Source organism: Castor canadensis, chromosome 14, assembly GCF_047511655.1.
Source record: "Castor canadensis chromosome 14, mCasCan1.hap1v2, whole genome shotgun sequence".
Classification (NCBI taxonomy): Eukaryota; Metazoa; Chordata; class Mammalia; order Rodentia; family Castoridae; genus Castor; species Castor canadensis.
Window position 1 is genome coordinate 21,909,887 of NC_133399.1, and position 16,729 is coordinate 21,926,615.

A 16,729-nucleotide genomic window follows, 5' to 3' on the forward strand; every position below is an offset into this window, starting at 1 on the left:
ATGCTATGTCAATGAATGAACATGTGCCAATAAAACTTTATTTACACAGACAGGCCACGGATGGAGTTTGCTAACAGAGTGTGTATTACTATATATCACCGTCATGTTTGCGTCCTTCCTTTCTTTCCATTTTTTTTTACTTTGGTTTGGTTTTTGGAGAGAACATCTCACTATGGCACCCAGGCTGGCCTCGAACTCGTGATCTTCCTGCCTCAGCCTCTGCAGTGCCGGGATTACAGGCATGTGTCACCACACCTAGTTTATAAATTCATTAAATTTCCTGTTAAATTTTTGTAGCCTTTTCTAACCCATTCACCTACTGCAGGTTAAAATAGCATGCATACATTATTCTACACAGCTTAAGTCACACTGGACAGTGATAAGTGATTTTGTGGAGGTGGAGATGCCTTTCTGGCCAGAACTGTCTACTTCCAAAGTAACAATTTGGAAAAAGCAGAGAAGAAGAAAAAAAAAAAAAGCACAAACAGTTAAAAAGTTCAGGAGAGACACTTTTTTCTCTGGATTTCCAGGAACGGAGAGATAAGGATTGTCTCAGGAGAAAAAATCATGGGCTGCTTCTTGGAGGAGCACTTAAATTCTCATTAGGAAAGATAAATAACAAAAGTAAGTTGCATGTGACATCCAAAGGTTATAGGGACAATGGTGGGGACAGTGAGGGAGGGAGCGGGAAGCCAGTGGCCATGGTAGATGGAGTATCACTAAGAGGCAGCATTCTAGCTAACGATGGTGAGGAGGAAGCCAGGCGCACATGTATGGAGAAGAGGGCAGAACATGTGCAAAGGCCCTGAGGTCTAGCCATACTGGACGTGTTGGAGGAGTGAGCAAGGGACACGGTTGGACAGGCTGTGCCTGACCTGTGGGCTGTGGAGACGACACTGGCTTTTGCTCTGGTTGAGATGGAGCCATGCCGGGTTCTGAGCAGAGGGCTATGGCCTCACTCAGCTCCTCTGGCTTCAAGTGGGGAACACAGACTTGTGGTAAAACACTGTATTTTCCATTTTGGGGTGTTCAATTCAGGGGTATCTGCTAGATTCACAGTGCTCTGCAACCATCGCCCCTGCATCATCTCAGAACATTTCATCACCCCAAAAGGAAGCCCTATACCCAGTCATGGTCCCTGCCTCAGTTGCTGGGTATAAGTTTTTTTTTACCATGTGTCAGTACTCCATCCTTTTTTATCACTCAGTAATATTCCACCACATGGCTGTAACACATTTTATTTATGTGTGCATAATTTTATGGATATTTTCATTCTTCTGCTCCTTGGCTGTTATGAACAATGTCATCTGTGCATACTTTTTTGTATTTGTATCTTGCTGGTATCGATTGATATTCTTTCCGGGGGTAGTTAGACATTTATGTGTCTTCTTTGGACAAATGTCCCCTCTTTTCGCTTGGGTTGTCTTTGAGTTGTGAGGACTCTTTATATATTCTGATACCACACCCTGATCAGATATGCACTTTGTATATGTTTTCTCCCCTCTGTTGGGTTATCGTTTCATTTTTCCTTCCCATTTTTTTATAGTACTTAAAATTTTTTTGGCAGTACTGGGGTTTGAACTCGGGGCTGTGCACTTGCTAGGCAGGTGCTCTACCACTTGAGCCACTCCTCCAGCTCTTTTTGCTTTGGTTATTTTTCAAATAGTGTTTGGCACTTTTGCCCAGGCCAGCACAATCCTCCTCCCTCTTCCTGCTGAAGAGCTGGGATTGTAGATTTGTACCACCACACCAAGCTTGTTTGGAACGAGGCCTTGCTAACTTTTTTTTCTGGCAATAAACCCTGACCCTCCTATTTCTGCCCCCTAAGTAGCTGGGATTACAGGTCTTTTTAATTTTTTTTAATGGGCTCTGAGATGACGTTTTCACACATACAATTCGTGGCAGAGCCTGGACCTCTTCCTACTTTCAGTCTGGCTTGGGTTCGTAGCTGGGGGAGGAGCAAGCAGAAGGGCTGAGTCCACGCCATCATCCTGGAACCCCGTCCAACACCGGTCTCCACTTCCCCGATCTGAGCAGGAAGATGGCTAGGGCATGACAGAGCAATCCCAGTCCCAGCTCCCTGGGGCTGCAACGGCACCGACAATTGCTTGTTGGTCCTTCTGTCTGAGCCAACATGGAAGAATTCCCACATAAATTCCTGCTCCTGGCTGGGCATGGTGGTTCACTCCTGTAATCCCAGCTTCTCAGGAGGCTGAGACAGGAGGATTGCTTGTGGCCAGAAGTTTGCAGCCAGCTTAGGCTGAAACCCCCTCTCTTAAAACAAATCTATTCTCTGTTACTTTTTACTTCTGACTGAAAGGAGTATAAACTTTATTACTAACATTTCCTGAATACTTTTCATTTAGTTTCTAAAGATGAGTCTTGCTTAGGCTCTGGTTTTAATTTTCTAGCTCCTTCCAGGTATTTTTTAAATATATTTTTTTCTTCTCCCTTCTCCCCTCTATTTCCATTGATATTTTCTTCTCACTGTTATTCAGGTTTCATTCCAAACTCCTATCAAGGGCAGAGCAGTTGAGCTAAAATTGGCATGAAAACTCAAGGGTCCTCAATTCAGATCCCAATCCAACAAGCCATAAAAGCTTCCTGAGTGGAAGTGGGTATCCTTTTTCTTGCCCATCTAATATTTCTCATTCTTCTGAGGACACATAGTTGAGTGTCACTGCTCCACTTCTGTGTGGCTAGGGGAAGTGACATGGTTATAATTTATCACGTTCCATTGCCCCTGCCTCCCCGACGCGCCAAGATGGAGTCTCTCTCGGACTAAGTGCTGGAGAGAGGGGGCACAGGATCGTCCCCATCCCACCTGCGGCAGACGTGAGACGTTCCCAGCTGCTGAGATTTCGGGACTGCTTGTCACTGCAGCAGAACGGGGACGATACTGACTATCTTGCCATCGGTTACCCCGGGATGCACGTCTCAGTGCCATGTTCTCACGCAACGATGTAAAATCACGTGCATTTAAAACTTCTAGTTGGCAGGTGTTACCTCCTGTCTGCTGTCTCCCTCCGGTCTTTAATCTTCCAACAAAGAAAAGTTTGACTTTTTCTTTGAAAAGGTTAATGATGTCCAAAGCCTTGGTCTTGGTTCAGTCTCTCCACATCTCCCGTGATCTCTCTCTGCCCTTTGTGGTCCCTTAGGGTGAAAGGACCTTTTGTAACTCATCTGAACAACCTGCCACCTCATTTTGCTTCTTGTTCCCTTTGCTGTCCCCTCGGGATTTTACATTTGGGCTCAAGAAGTCAGGCCGTTTCTTGTTCTCTTCTTTCTGGCTTTCTCAGCTCCCCTGGGGAATCAGTCATAGTACCAAATTAGCAAATGACTCCTCAAGCTTGAACCTGCTGCTTTCTGCTCCCCTAAGAAAGAGGTGAGCTGGGCGCTGGTGGTCACACCTGTAATCCCAGCTCCTCAGGAGGCAGAGATCAGGAGGATCGTGGTTCAAAGCCAGCCCAAGGCAAATAGTTCATGAGACCCTATCTCAAAAAAAAATCCATCACAAAATAGGGCTGGTGGAGTGGCTCAAGGTGTAGGCCCTGAATTCAAGTCCCAGTACCACAAAAAAAAAAAAAAGAAAGCTAGAAGAGCTGCAAATATCCTGTTCCTTTCTGTAAATCCTTCATCTTCATGTCCAGGGCAGTGGTGACCCCAGAAGGACATCTTGGCTGGAGGCACTGGATGCTGTCATATTGGTGAAGCCCCTGGGGTCCTTGCTGGTCTATGGGATGAAGTCAGGAGAGCTTGCCTGCGTAGAACAACTCTGAGAGACCTGGGGTCTGTCTGTTTTCTTAATTCTTCCGGGAGAATCTTCATGGAAGAGAGCGGAGCAAAGGGAAAGGCCAGGCAGATCCTTGGGAGCAAGTGAGGGAGGTGCCACCAGCTTTTGGAACTTTCCAGAAGATCTGTTTAACTTGGGTTGCTAAGGCAACCCAAGTTAATTGTTGAGTCAGAAGGGAAAGTGGAGCCAGGTGTTGTGGGGCACACCTGTAGTCTCGGCCACTCAGGAGGCTGAGGCAGGAGGGAAGGCCAGGATTGGAGGCCAGCATGGGCTACATAGGAAGATCTCCTCTCTTTCTCTCTCCTTTCTCCTCCCCTTCTCTCTCTCCTCTCCCTGTCTCTGTCTCTCTCTTCTTCCCCCTCTCTCTTTCCCTCTCTTTTCTCTTCTCTCCTCCCTCCCTCCCTCCCTTCTTCCTCTATCCTCACCTCCCTCCCCCTTTTTCTTCTCTCTCTCTCTTTTTCTCTCTCTCTGTCCTTCCCTCCCTCCTTCTTTGTAGCAGTACTGGGGTTTGAACTCAGGGCCTCTAGGCAGGTACTCTACCACTTGAGCCACACCCCAGCCCTTTCTGCTTTAGTTATTTTTCAGATGGGGTCTCACTTTTGCCTGGGGCTGGCCTCGATCCTCCTACTTCTGGGGTCGGGCATCTGGCCTTTGGAACAGTGAGAGAATCCATTTCCATTGTTTTAAGGCACTCTGTTAGCCAGCCTTCTGTCACGGTAGCAAAATACCTGAGTCGGTTAACTTGTGAAGAGAAAATGTTGACTTTGCACAGAATCCCGGCCAAAACCGAGAAGTCGCCGAGACCGAGCCCCCTCCACCGGCGCTGGGGGGGGGCGTCCTGTCCCTCTCGGCTCCCGGAGCCTCTGGCTGTGGCTGCCCCTCCAGTCTCTGTCCCGTTCCACATGGCCGCCCGCCCTGTGCCCTGTGTCACATAACCGCACCGATCACAGAATCCGGGTCTCCTCTGATCCCAGGTGACCTCATATGTGTTTGCCTCAGTTTACCTGCAAAGACCCAGTTTCCACATAAGGCATCCCGGTCCGGGTCAGTGCTGGGCAGAAGACGCATGGCCGGATGTCGACAGCGGGGAGCAGCAGCTCGGGGATGTGGAGTTTTATTTTGGGGGTGATGGGTAGCCACGGGAACACACTGAAGGCAGGAGTCGTGCCTCGGTCGTTATTGTGAGGTCAGGCGACTCTGTCATCCCCATTTAAATGTTGCTTAGGGTGTCCTGCGGCCTGTAGAGCAGAGCTGAACTCCAGACCATGGCCCAGAGGGCTTGTGTCACCCATCCCTGATGACCTCTCGTATCCCCGCCCCGTCCCAGACGTCCCCAGGCTCCAGCCACACTGGCTGTCTCTGCACATGACAACTGGGTCACAGCCGATGTGCAGTTGGTGAGGTGGGAGACGAGGTCAAAGAGGGAGATGAGAAATGGTTGGGTCTGTTGGTGGCGGGTCACCAGACAGACGCTGGTTTGCATTTGAGAGGGAGCGTGGGCTGGATGGGGGAGTAGGGGACTCCATCCCCTACTGGATGCTTTAGTCACCTCCAGGCGTGTGTGGCTGGAGTGGCTTGGAGGGGACATTAGTCATTGATGAGGAAGTTCCTATTTCCTCCAGTGACCATGGCAGGATGGGACCGTGGTCTCCACATAAGAAGAGGGTTGTAGAAAATTAACAGGTTCCCGTGGGCCTCAGCATTTTGGCTGTTGACCTTGGACTTTCCACTGAGCTCAGCAGCACTGGGAAGGACTTTGCTGGCCTTGGCTGATGATACGACAACCCTCCCTGCTCTTGCTACTTTTCTTGGGACCCTTCTTGGGCTGCACCTGCTTTAGAAAGTGCCTCCTCCACTTGTTTGGCTTTTTAAGGTTCCTCTTTCATCTCACCTGATTTGGGAAGGCCCTTTGTGGGTTGTAGTTTTTTATGGTGGTACTGGGGTTTGAACTCAGGGCCTCACGCTCACTAGGCAGGAACTCCACCATTTGCTCCACTCCACCAGTCCTGCCAGCCCTTTTGTTGAGGGGGGGCAGGGGTTCAACATAAGTTCTCTCAAACTATTTCCCTGGGCTGGCCTCAAATGGCAATCCTCCTGATATCTGCCTCCTGAGTAGCTAGGATTACAGGCCTGAGCCACCAGCACCTGGCCATCCTTACTTGCTTGTTTTGTTTTATTTCTGAGACAGATCTCATTGTGTAGCCCAGGCTGACCTCAAACTCATGATCCTCCTGCATCACCCTCCCAAGAGCTGGGATTACAGGCGTGTGTCTGCATGCCTGGCACCTGCCTTGCTTTCTTGGGACGCTTGGCCTCAGCCTCCTGGGGGCCATCCATTCTGAGGGTGGGTGTCCTCCAGGGCTGGATTAACTAAAGTAAACCTGTAGGTGTTCCCCTTGGGTTTGGAGTTGATGGCCTTAAGAAGATCTGCAACTTTGAGAATCAGGACCGTGAGAAGGCCACAGCAGGGAGAGCAGTCCTAGGTTTGATCATGACCCAGAGCCCTCATCCAGGTGCAGCCCCCACGGTGTTTGTGGGGGGTCCTGGTTCTCACTTGAATCTGACTCCCAGAGCCCCTCACTACTCTTCCCAGACCCCCCAAAGCCTAAAATCAGTGAATGCCTCCTGCTTCACATGTATCTTGCTATTTTTCCTTTTCTCTTTCCATTAGGGAATCTTTACCGTGTCTGTGTTTCCCTGAGTTCTGGTGATGCCTCCCTGTTTTAAGTTTTTGGTTTGGAGCAATTTATACATTTAAATTGTGGATTTTCACAATTTTACATATTCACACACTCACCTCACTTTTTCCAAGAAAAAAAAATTAAATAAAAGCCAGACAAGTGTTCTACCACTGAGCTAACCACCCCAAGTCCGTCACCTCATTTAAAAAAAATAATACAGTATAGCCCTGAATGCTTTGATGACGTGCCAACCCTCTGAGCTGACAATTCGGCCCCATGGAATTGATCCTTAGAAAAACTCTCACAAATGCAGAAGGAGCTAGGGTCAGAACGCTCAGCATGCTTTGCTGGTAAGAGACAAATTGGAGTGTTTAGGGGAACATTAAATAAACGATGATGTCTCACTCACCGGAATATTTTGCAGCCTTTGAAAGGCGTGAAGTCCATTGTGTCCATCTGGATTAATGTGCCCAGGGTGGTTAGAGCCACAACAAATGGAAATTATGATACTAGTTTTGTGAAAGGAAAGTACACTGTTCTATGTTGGTTTGCGCTCATTCAGTCATTTGTTGAAGCCGGGCATGGTGGTGCATGGCTGTAATCCCAGCACTCATTAGGATGAGGTGGGAGGATTGAGAGTCCAAGGCCAGAGTGGACTACATAGTGAGACCTTGTCTCAAAAACAAAAGAAAACAACCCAAAGCAAAAATTCAAACGAATTACAGGTACCTACTGGGTGTCAGACCTGTAGCAAGGTGCTGGGCAGACAGCCAAGAGCAAGGCAAATTCTTGTCCCCATGGGGCTGAGTGGTCACGGAGGGAGACAGAAATAAAATACACTGCTTTTTAAATGAGATACGTTTGGTAAAAATGACAGCAAGGAAAACAGAGAAAGGGGTTGAGATTTTACCATCTGGTGCAGCCGGGGGAAGGTCTCACCTGGCTTTGTTGTTGTTGCTTTGTTTTTTGGGATTTTTTTTTTTTTTTGGAGATACTGGGGCTTGAACTCAGGGCTCCACACTTGCAAAGCAGGTGCTCTACCATTTGAGCCACACCTGCAGTCCAGTTTGGGTTTTTTCTGTTTGTTTTTGTTTTTTTTTTTTTTTGAGACAGTCTCACTAAGTAGTCCAGGTTGGCCCTGAGCTCGCCATCCTCCTGCCTTAGCTCCTGAGTGCTGGGATTACAAGTGTGCACCACCATGCCCACTTGCAGATAGTAAAAGCAGGATGGGCCCCACTGCTACTGGGAGGAGAGGCAGCCAGCACAGGGACCCAAAGATGACAGTCACCTACCACTGGGTCACTGTGGGAGGGGGGCAAGGAGTTTTCATTTTTTAATTTAAAGAAACATAGACGCTAACAAATAAATAAGCATACATGTTTTATAATCAAAACCACTGAGGGTTTGAGAGGCGAGATGGTCTTTGTGTTAATGACGCAATGACTTTCAATGTCACATTGTCATGTGCTTTGGTCATATATTCCCCATCCCATTCATTGCCCTCTCTTGTTGGCCCTGGGAAGGAAGACAAGAGAAAGGGGGAGAGAGAGAGAGAGAGAGAGAGAGAGAGAGAGAGAGAGAGAGAGAGAGAGAACCAAGGAGGGGTTTTTAAAAACGAGGTGGAACATGCATTTTTAATCAAATAATAATTGCTGCGTGTTGTACACACTTGTATTCCAGCACTTGGGAGGCTGAGGCAAAAGAGCAAAGGATTGTGAGTTGGAGACCAGCCTGGGCTGCATCATGAGACCCTGTTTCAAAAGCTGCTACTAATAATTTTTAAATTAAGTGAGATTCACACCCCATAAAAGTAAACTTTACCACTGAGCAACAAGCCAGCCCTCAGCCATTTTAAAGTGAGCAGGACTGTGGCATTGAGGACATTCACGGTGTTCAGAAACCTCTTCTTCTAGCCGGGCGCCATTGCTCACGCCTGTAATCCCAGCTACTTGGAAGGCAGAGGCAAGGGGCGGTCACGTTCCAAGCCAGCCAGCCCGGGCTCCAGGGTGAGACCCTGTCTCACAAACAAACGAAGAGGACTAGGGTGTGGGTCAGTGGTGAGTGCTTGCCGAGCGCACACAAGTTCCTGCGCTCCATCCCCAGCACCACCAAAAAACCCCACCTCATCTCACATAGCTTTCTAGCTCTCGGAGCAGGAGCAGGAGCGGGAGGTAGCTGCTCTGAGTAGATGTGTCCTTGCAGCGCCAGAGTTTTGCAAGTTCTTGCATGACATTGAAATGGAAGTGACCTAGCAAACATACCCGGTGTTGAGTTTTTAGACTTCTCTCTTCATTTGGTTTGTCTGGGGACACAGTGACTGCCCTCTCTGTACCCGGCATGTGAAATGTAGGTCTTTATTTAGGGTCTTAGGGAATGCTAGCGCTGGGTCCCGGGTCTAAGCCCCTCTGAGTGGATGTGAACTTAGTCTTGGGTGGGGGGGGCTTGGTCGCTGGCCGTGGTGCTGAAAGCCACTCCGGGATGGGTGCTGGCCATGGTGCTGAAAAGGCGCCTCTTGCCGCTGGCCGTGGTGCTAGGACATTCTTGGCACCGGTTGTCCTTGTTGGTCATTGTCAGAGACTCGGGCTGGTCAGCTGGCAGAGAACCTTTTATAAGCTTGAGTTTGGTTGGTACGGTGTGTTGGGGGCTTTGGGGTTTGGTAATGACAACTGGAGAGTTTTTAGGATCCTTGCAAGTGTCAACACAACCGTTTCAGATGGGCTCATGCAGCCAATGATGGCTGATCACCAGCGAATTAAATGGTGGGCCAGGGTGTGGCGTGGTGATGAGTGGAGACAAGGTCTCCATGAGTGAACAGACTTGATTTTTTTTTTTTGGTGGTGGTACTGGGGTTTGAACTCAGGGCCTCACAGTTACAAGGCAGGTGTTCTACCACTTGAGCCACTCCACCAGCCCTCTTTGCTTTAGTTGTTTTTCAGGTAGGGTCTTGTGTTTTTGCCCAGAGCTGGTCGGTTCCTTTAATTATCCTACTTATGCCTCCCATGTAGCTGGGATGACAGGCGTGCACCATTGTGCTTGGCTCACTGGTTGAGATGGAGTCTTCTAACTTTTACCCCCAGGGCTGACCCCGACCGGTGATCCTCCTGATCTCCACCTCCCGGTGGCTGAGATTACAGGTGTGAGCCACCGTGCCCATCCCCCTGATTTGATGTTGACATCAACCCCAGGAGTTTGCAGATAAGACGGTGTAGACAGCATCACGAAGCTCTTGCTGGGATGCTTGTCTTTCTGCAGTGTTTTGCTCAGGGGTGGGCACCCTCAGCCATGTCCACTTTGAGAACTAACTTTCTTTGATGCGTGGGGTCCCAAGGGGCCAGAGACTTTTAGCAAATGCAGCCTTCCTTCCCCATGAAGAATCGCTCGGTCAGATCCAGGGTTGCGTATGACCCCCCTCTGGGGCCTCTGACAGTTGGGATCAGTCTTGTGGCTGGCGTGGGGTGGTGGCGCGGGGTGGTGGCAAATTGGGGGTGGGGTCTGCATTCGCATACCTGCCCCAGGCTGTCTCCTGTCGCCATTTTGGGAAGCAGCATTCCTCCTTCCCATCAGACTTGCTTCTCTACTTTCAGCTCCTCTCCCACCCTCCCCCCATGGCCTCCTTGCTGACTTATTCTGGGTTTGCTGACATGGACATTTTCTCTCCAAACCAATGAGGACGCAGGAGGCTCAGCTCAGCTCAGCTCAGCTCAGCTCAGGGTCGCTCGCCCTCGCCGCAGCTGCGAGCTGGAACCCGGCTAAATCAGGAGGAGCAGGCACGGCCGGAGCTCATCCTCCTCTCCTCCGGCGCCACCCCTGTGCAGATGACCCAGTGCGACCTTTGCCTTCTGCCTGGGGCAGGCCATCTCCTCCTCCACCAAGAACTCAGCTCCCCATCTTTGGTCTGGCACTCATCACTTATTTGCACATTTCAAGGGGCTCCTCGCCACCTTCACACGCCCATCAAAGCCTGAGATGAAACCTGGGGACACGGCAGAAGGCAGATCCGCCCTGCTCACAGGTGTTTGCTAAGCACCCGTTATAGAGTGCATGCTTTTTTTTTTTTTAAGATGTGCAGGACAAAGCAATTAACAAATGAGGCCCCTCAAAGTCCTTGCTTCCGTGAAGCTTATAGTCTTGATGAAAGACTGCAAAAGATAGTGGGTCAGATTTTTTTTTTAAAAAGGAAAATGTAGATGATATTTAAGTAAAGGCTGAAGAGAAAAAATAAGCACAGAAGTGATTTGAAGGACGTGACCTTTGAGTAAAGATGTCCAGGAAGTGAGGGATAGAATCTTTGTAGGTGTCTTGGGAAGAGCCTTTCAGGAGCGTAGGGAGCACATGCAAAGGTCCTGGGGCAGGAACGTGCCTGGAGCACCTGGGAGACATGGAAGAGCTGTCGTCCCTGGAGGGGAGAGGAGAGGTGATGGGGGCCTTGCTGGCTGTGGGGAGGACTTTGGCTTCTTTTCTTTTTTTTTTGTTGGGACTGGGGTTTGAACTCTGGACTTCACACTTGCAGGACAGGCACCCTGCCACTTGAGCCACTCCTCCAGTCTCTGGGGTCTCAAGAACTATTTTTGAGCTGGCCTCAAACCATGATCCTCCCAATCTCAGCCTCCCGAGTAGCTAGGATTACAGGCGTGAGCCACTGATGCTCAACTTCTTTTTTTTTTTCCTGAGTGGGGTGGGATTCTGAGAAAGGCTTCAGATACTTGCGTATGCATTAACCTGGAATGTTCTTTTCTTGATCTGTCAAGAATGGGGCCTCTTCTCAGCCCCCTTGCCCAAATTAGGGACATAAAAGTGCATTCAGGATGACTGAATTCTGCTGGGCTTGGTGGAGAAAGTGGGACCCCCACCCTTTCTGCATGACTCAAAACCACAAGTCACCTGAACTAAATCTAAACCTGGCTGTGCACGCACAGGTGGACATCTCTGCGGTGCACATCTGCACATCCCGACTTAGCAGGTGGATGCAAGGCTTGGCTCCCACCAGGGGCCACCGGGGCTGCTTTGCAAGGGTCTGAGGTCAATATTGCAGGTTCCTGCCTGGCCTTCTTTGCGGACCATTGCGGGGTCCGAGGGTGAGTGGAGGAGAGGAGATGACACGTGTCTGCGTTTGACAAGAAGAAAAGGAAAGGCCTGGGAAGTTTCTTTCACTTGGGTGCAGCAGTGTCTTTTCTTTACTGGAGACTTCTGGGTGACATCGGAGGGGGGGTAGGGAGTGGATTGAAACCCGGCTAATGTAGTCCATAAATCGCTGCCGGCCTCTGGGGCTCTTCCTGGAATGTTTAGCTCAGAGCTGATGCAATGGGTGGAACATTGCAGCCCTTTGGGGTCAGGAGGCTGGGGACCCGGATGAGAGACATAAGGGACCTGAGTTGCCAGTGAGGGGGAGAAGCAAAGTCAGATTCAAGCCATAGCGAGTGGAGGCCAGGGAAAGGGCTTGGTGTGGCATCTCTGTGTACAAATATTGGCTCTTGTTTTCCAGGCTGCCCGGGAGACGAGAGCAGTATTTGTGCAACACGGCCCGGCTTTGTTCTCTGAGCTCCTGATGACTGTCAGCTCGGAGGCAGGAGGCCAATCAGAGATGATGGTGGCAGGGCTGGCTTTTGTTGTTTCCCCAAATTGCCTGAGAATTGGCTTTGCTTTTTCAGAGAGAGAGTGGAGTGCAGCGTCAGCTGCTTGCAGCGGGAGGCAGAGACTGAAGCCAGAGGAAAAGATGGGGTGGTTTTCCTGCCTTCTTGAAATGTTCGTCCCTGGGTTTTCTGTTTCAGACCTTGTTTTTCCACCTGGAAAATGGGTTTATGTTTCAACTCCCTCATCCAGAGGGATGATCTTCCTTCCTTCCTTCCTTCCTTCCTTCCTTCCTTCCTTCCTTCCTTCCTTCCTTCCTTCCTTCCTTCCTTCCTTCCTTCCTATGATCCTTCTTATCTGCATTCTGAGTAGCTGGGATTATAGGCATGAGCCACTGTGCCTGGCTTGAAATGGATGAGTGGATGAAGTTTCCAAATGCCAAACGGAACCGGGCACATTGGCAAATGCCTGTAATTCCAACCTTCAGGAGGCAGAAGCAGGAGGACCAAGAGTTCTAAGTCAGCCTGGGCCAAACAAAACTCAGGCTTGAGGCATGACTCAAGTGGTAGAACGCCTGCCTGACAAGTGTGAGGCCCTGAGTTCAAATCGAAGTACTGCCAAAAAATCATAAGAAAACAAAGCAAATATGCCAAGCCTAATTCTAGGGCCAAAGGTAGACTGAGCCAATTAATTTTCCCAAGTCAGGAGGAGCAGGGGGAGCCAATTTCCTCTAAGACATTATTGATCTCTTTGCAGAACATGGATTTCAGTGTCCCCACGGGCCAGTGGGCAGTGTCAGGTTGACGCTTTGGTTGTTCTAAGTGGAGAGGAGGTGGCAGCACCCACAGATGTCACACAGCACCCTACATTACCCAGGGCAGCCCAGCCACAGAGGACCCCCCCAGGTCAGTCCTAGTGAGGTCAGAAACCCTGTGCCATCACTGGGTACCGGTAACTTCCCCCAGGTGGCGTCCACTTCTCCACATGGGAACCTTCTTCCCAGGGACCACCAGCTGCCAATACCAGGGCTGTTGGACTGAAAATGCTTTTGAGTGAAAAGGACAGGGGACAGGGGACACTGTTCTCTCTGCCTGGTCCCCAAGGGCAGAGCCTCTGCTGGGGCTGGATGGGAACTTTGTGAGCCCAGAAGAGAGCTGAGAGCTATTGGGGAGCAGAAGAATCTGTCCCCACTTAGAGAGAGAGAGAGAGAGAGAGAGAGAGAGAGAGAGAGAGAGAGATGCATGCATGTTCTCTGCCTTTCTTCAGATCGTGAAAAATCACCTTGTTAGATGTTTGCCATGACCACTCTTTCTTTTCTTTCTTCTTCTTCTTTTTTTTTTTTTGTGGTGCTGGGGTTCAAACTCAGGGCTTTGTGCTCACTAGGCAGGTGCTCTACCACTTGAGCCACACCACCAGGCCTTTTCCGTGTTGGGTTTTTTTCAAGATAGGGTCTCTTGATCTATTTGCCCAGGCTGGCTTTGAACCGGGATCCTCCTGATCTCAGCCTCCTGAGTAGCTGGGATTACAGGCGTGAGCCACCGGCGCCTGGCACCATCTTGTTATAGGAACTAGTCTATGTGACCTACAAATGTCTCTTCATCTCCATAGGGGATCGATTCCAGGACCCTTCATGGAGACCACAACCCACCTGGCCTCAAGCCCACTCTGGAGGAGAGTGTGGTATTTGTACAGAACCTGTGCATCCTCCTGTAGATTTTAACTCATCTCTAGTGACTTAAAAATACCGGATACATTGTAAATGTTACGTAATCAGTTGTTACCCTGCATTTTGGGGGGACAGTTAGGACAAGAAAGTCTGTACATGTTTGGAACAGATGCCATTTTTTTTTGCCAAACATTTCCATCTCACGCTTGGTTGGAAGTTTGTGGGTGTAACAGCCCTGGTTAGAGAGAGCCGACTGTCTCACCCGCCATGCTTTGGTACTTAGCCTCGTCTGTGAGCAATCATTATTTCATTTACTGGATTTTCTGTGAGGCCACGAACTTCTACCTCTTCTGCCCCCGGCTGTCGCTGGTGTCAGGAACAGTGCCTGACACACAGTCAGTGCTGGATTAAATTGCACGCAGTCAATGGGGAGCGCAAATGTTCACATTTTCCTAAAAAGCAGGAAATAGCCGGGCACCGTGGCTCACTCCTGTAATCCTGGCTACTCAGGAGGCAGAGATCAGGAGGATCGAGGTTCGAAACCAGCCCAGGCAACTAGTTCATGAGACACTGTCTTTAAAATACTCAACACAAAACAGGGCTGGCAGAGTGGCTCAAGAGGTAGAGCACCTGCCTAGCAAGCGGGAGGCCCTGAGTTCAAACCCCAGTGCTGCCAAAGAAAAAAAGTTCCTTGTCCTGCGTTGGGAGCTGTAGGGACCGAATCACTCTGTCTGCCAGTGGGGACCAGAGGGACCTGGAGGGATGAGGGTACAGGGACAAGCCCATGGTGGAGAGCATTTGGGGCAGCCTGTGGGGACAGGGTCACCTCTAAGCCCCCCGCCCCGTGATGCCCTGGAACGATTTTCCTTAATTCCGGACACTCCGTTTGAATATATGATTTTAGCCACCATTATAGCAAACTGCATCGTCCTCGCCCTGGAGCAGCACCTGCCAGACGACGACAAGACACCGATGTCCGAGCGGCTGGTGAGTGGCCCTCCCGTGCCGTCCCCTCCTAGGTTGCCAGCATGCAGCTTAGGATGGGGAGAGGGGGACAGTTCTCATCCCAGAACCACGAAGGTCACCTGCCTCTCACAGCCACCACCAAGGATCTGGGGACCCAGATGCCCCCCTTCCCATCCCCCACTCACAGACCCGGGATGGGACAGTGGCACCTAGTGACATGATCCACGAAGACCTGACATTCAAAACTGAATGGGGACCTCGTATTTAGAGTCCCACGTTCAGGATGGAAGTCACATTGTCTTGGTTCGTACTGAGAAACAGAACATTTTGGTGGAAAATTTGGACCATCCCCAAAAAACCGAGGCCCCCAGGGCTGTGCCACCTTGCAAATCCTTTTTCTTCTTTAAAATTTTTATTTATTTGTTTATTTTTATTTCCTTGGCTCGTCTTTCTTGGCAGAAGTATTCTAAGTCACATCCACAAAGCAGGTCGATTGACCCCAGGTCCTTTACGTGTGTGTCACTGGAAACGTGGTCGTTATCGTCCCTGCTGTGACATTGTCAGACCCAGCACAGTTATCACTGGAGAATTTCCACGAACATCCAAACGTGGTCTGGAGTTGCGAGCTTGTATTTTATTGCGGTGTTGGGTGTGGAACCGGCATCTCCAGGTCCCTTTTGCGTCTAGTTATTTTTCACATAGGGTCTTGCATTTTTCATGGGTTGGACGTGCCCCATAGTTCTCCTCCCTACATCTCCTGCATAGCTGGGATGACAGGTGTGCACCACCATGCTTGGCTTGTTTGTTGAGATGGGGTCTTGCTAATTTTTTGCCTGGGCTCCTCTCAATCTCTACCTCCCAAATAGCTGGGGTACAGGTGTGAGCTACTGGACTCAGCCACACACATTCTAGCTTTTGTGTGGTTTCTTCCTTCTGGTATCAGTTATCTTAATCCTCCATCTCCTGTATTTCTTATGCATGGACGTCACTTCTGGAGGACATTTAAAATCCAGTTGCTCAATTGGTGAAACCTTCCAGGAGTATAAAACAGCACTAAGACCCTTCCCAGGAACTGGCAGTCTGGCTCCTCTCCTGGTTTTTTCATCAGGGCAATGAGGGAGACTCTCTCGTCTCTTACTGCCTCCCCTGAGCCAGCAGTAATACCTCAGAGGGGGAAGTAGAGGATTTCAGAAGCCACTCTTTTCTAACCCACAAAACATGGGTATGTTAGCCTTCTGTCACTGTGACAAAACACCGGAGATAGATCAACTTATAAAGAAGAAAGTTTCGTTTGGCTCAGTCTGTGCACTCCTGGAATCATTTTGGGCCTCTGACAAGGCAGAACATCCTGGCAGGGAACACGTGGTGGACCAAAGCCATTCACGTCATGGTGGCCAGGAAGCCAAAGGCGGAAGCAGAGGAGGTTGGGGTCCCCTGTCTCCTTTAAGGCCACACCCCCAATGACCTCACTTCTTCCTGCTAGGCCCCGCCTCTTAAAGGTTCCATCACCTCCCAGTCGCACCACAGGCTGAGGAGCCAGATTTTAGCACATGACCTTTGGGGGACATTTTTAAATCCAAGCCCCGTAGTAGCTGTCTCCTGACTTTTCATTTTCATAGCTAAGTATAAAAAATACAAACGGCCTAGTGAATCTGTGCTTGCAAGACTTTTTTTTTCTTAACATGAAGCTTAATAAAAAGTATCTGTGGAAAGAGTGGTAAGCAGATAACAGTACCAGTGGCAGGAAGATATTGGGAAAAAGTCGAAGCCAGGTGTGGTAGTGCTCACCTGTAATCCCAGCTCTCAGGAAGCTGAGGTAGGAAGATCGTGAGTTCCAGGTCAGTCTGGGCTACATGACGAGACCCCGTCTCCAGAAAATAAAAATCAATGAAGGCAGAAGTGCAAATGATGGAAGTATGAGGGAGTGCCGACAACAGATGGGTGGAGACAGACATGACACATTAGCTCCAAGCAGCAGCGACTCAGCAGGAGCCTGACCCAGCGGGAGGTGACCTCGGCAGGAGCCATTAATCAGCCAGAGCACAAATATGACCG

General features: G+C 49.7%; 1 protein-coding gene across 2 annotated transcripts in view; it reads left to right on the plus strand.

The window, feature by feature from the left end:
- Cacna1a (calcium voltage-gated channel subunit alpha1 A) overlaps positions 1-16,729 on the plus strand; it is a 189,767-nt gene that overhangs the window by 22,960 nt on the left and 150,078 nt on the right. For both annotated transcript variants that reach the window (XM_074053975.1, XM_074053974.1), the window contains exon 2: positions 14,589-14,695. In XM_074053975.1, the coding sequence (XP_073910076.1) occupies positions 14,589-14,695 (107 nt within the window). The remainder of the gene's footprint in view (positions 1-14,588; positions 14,696-16,729) is intronic.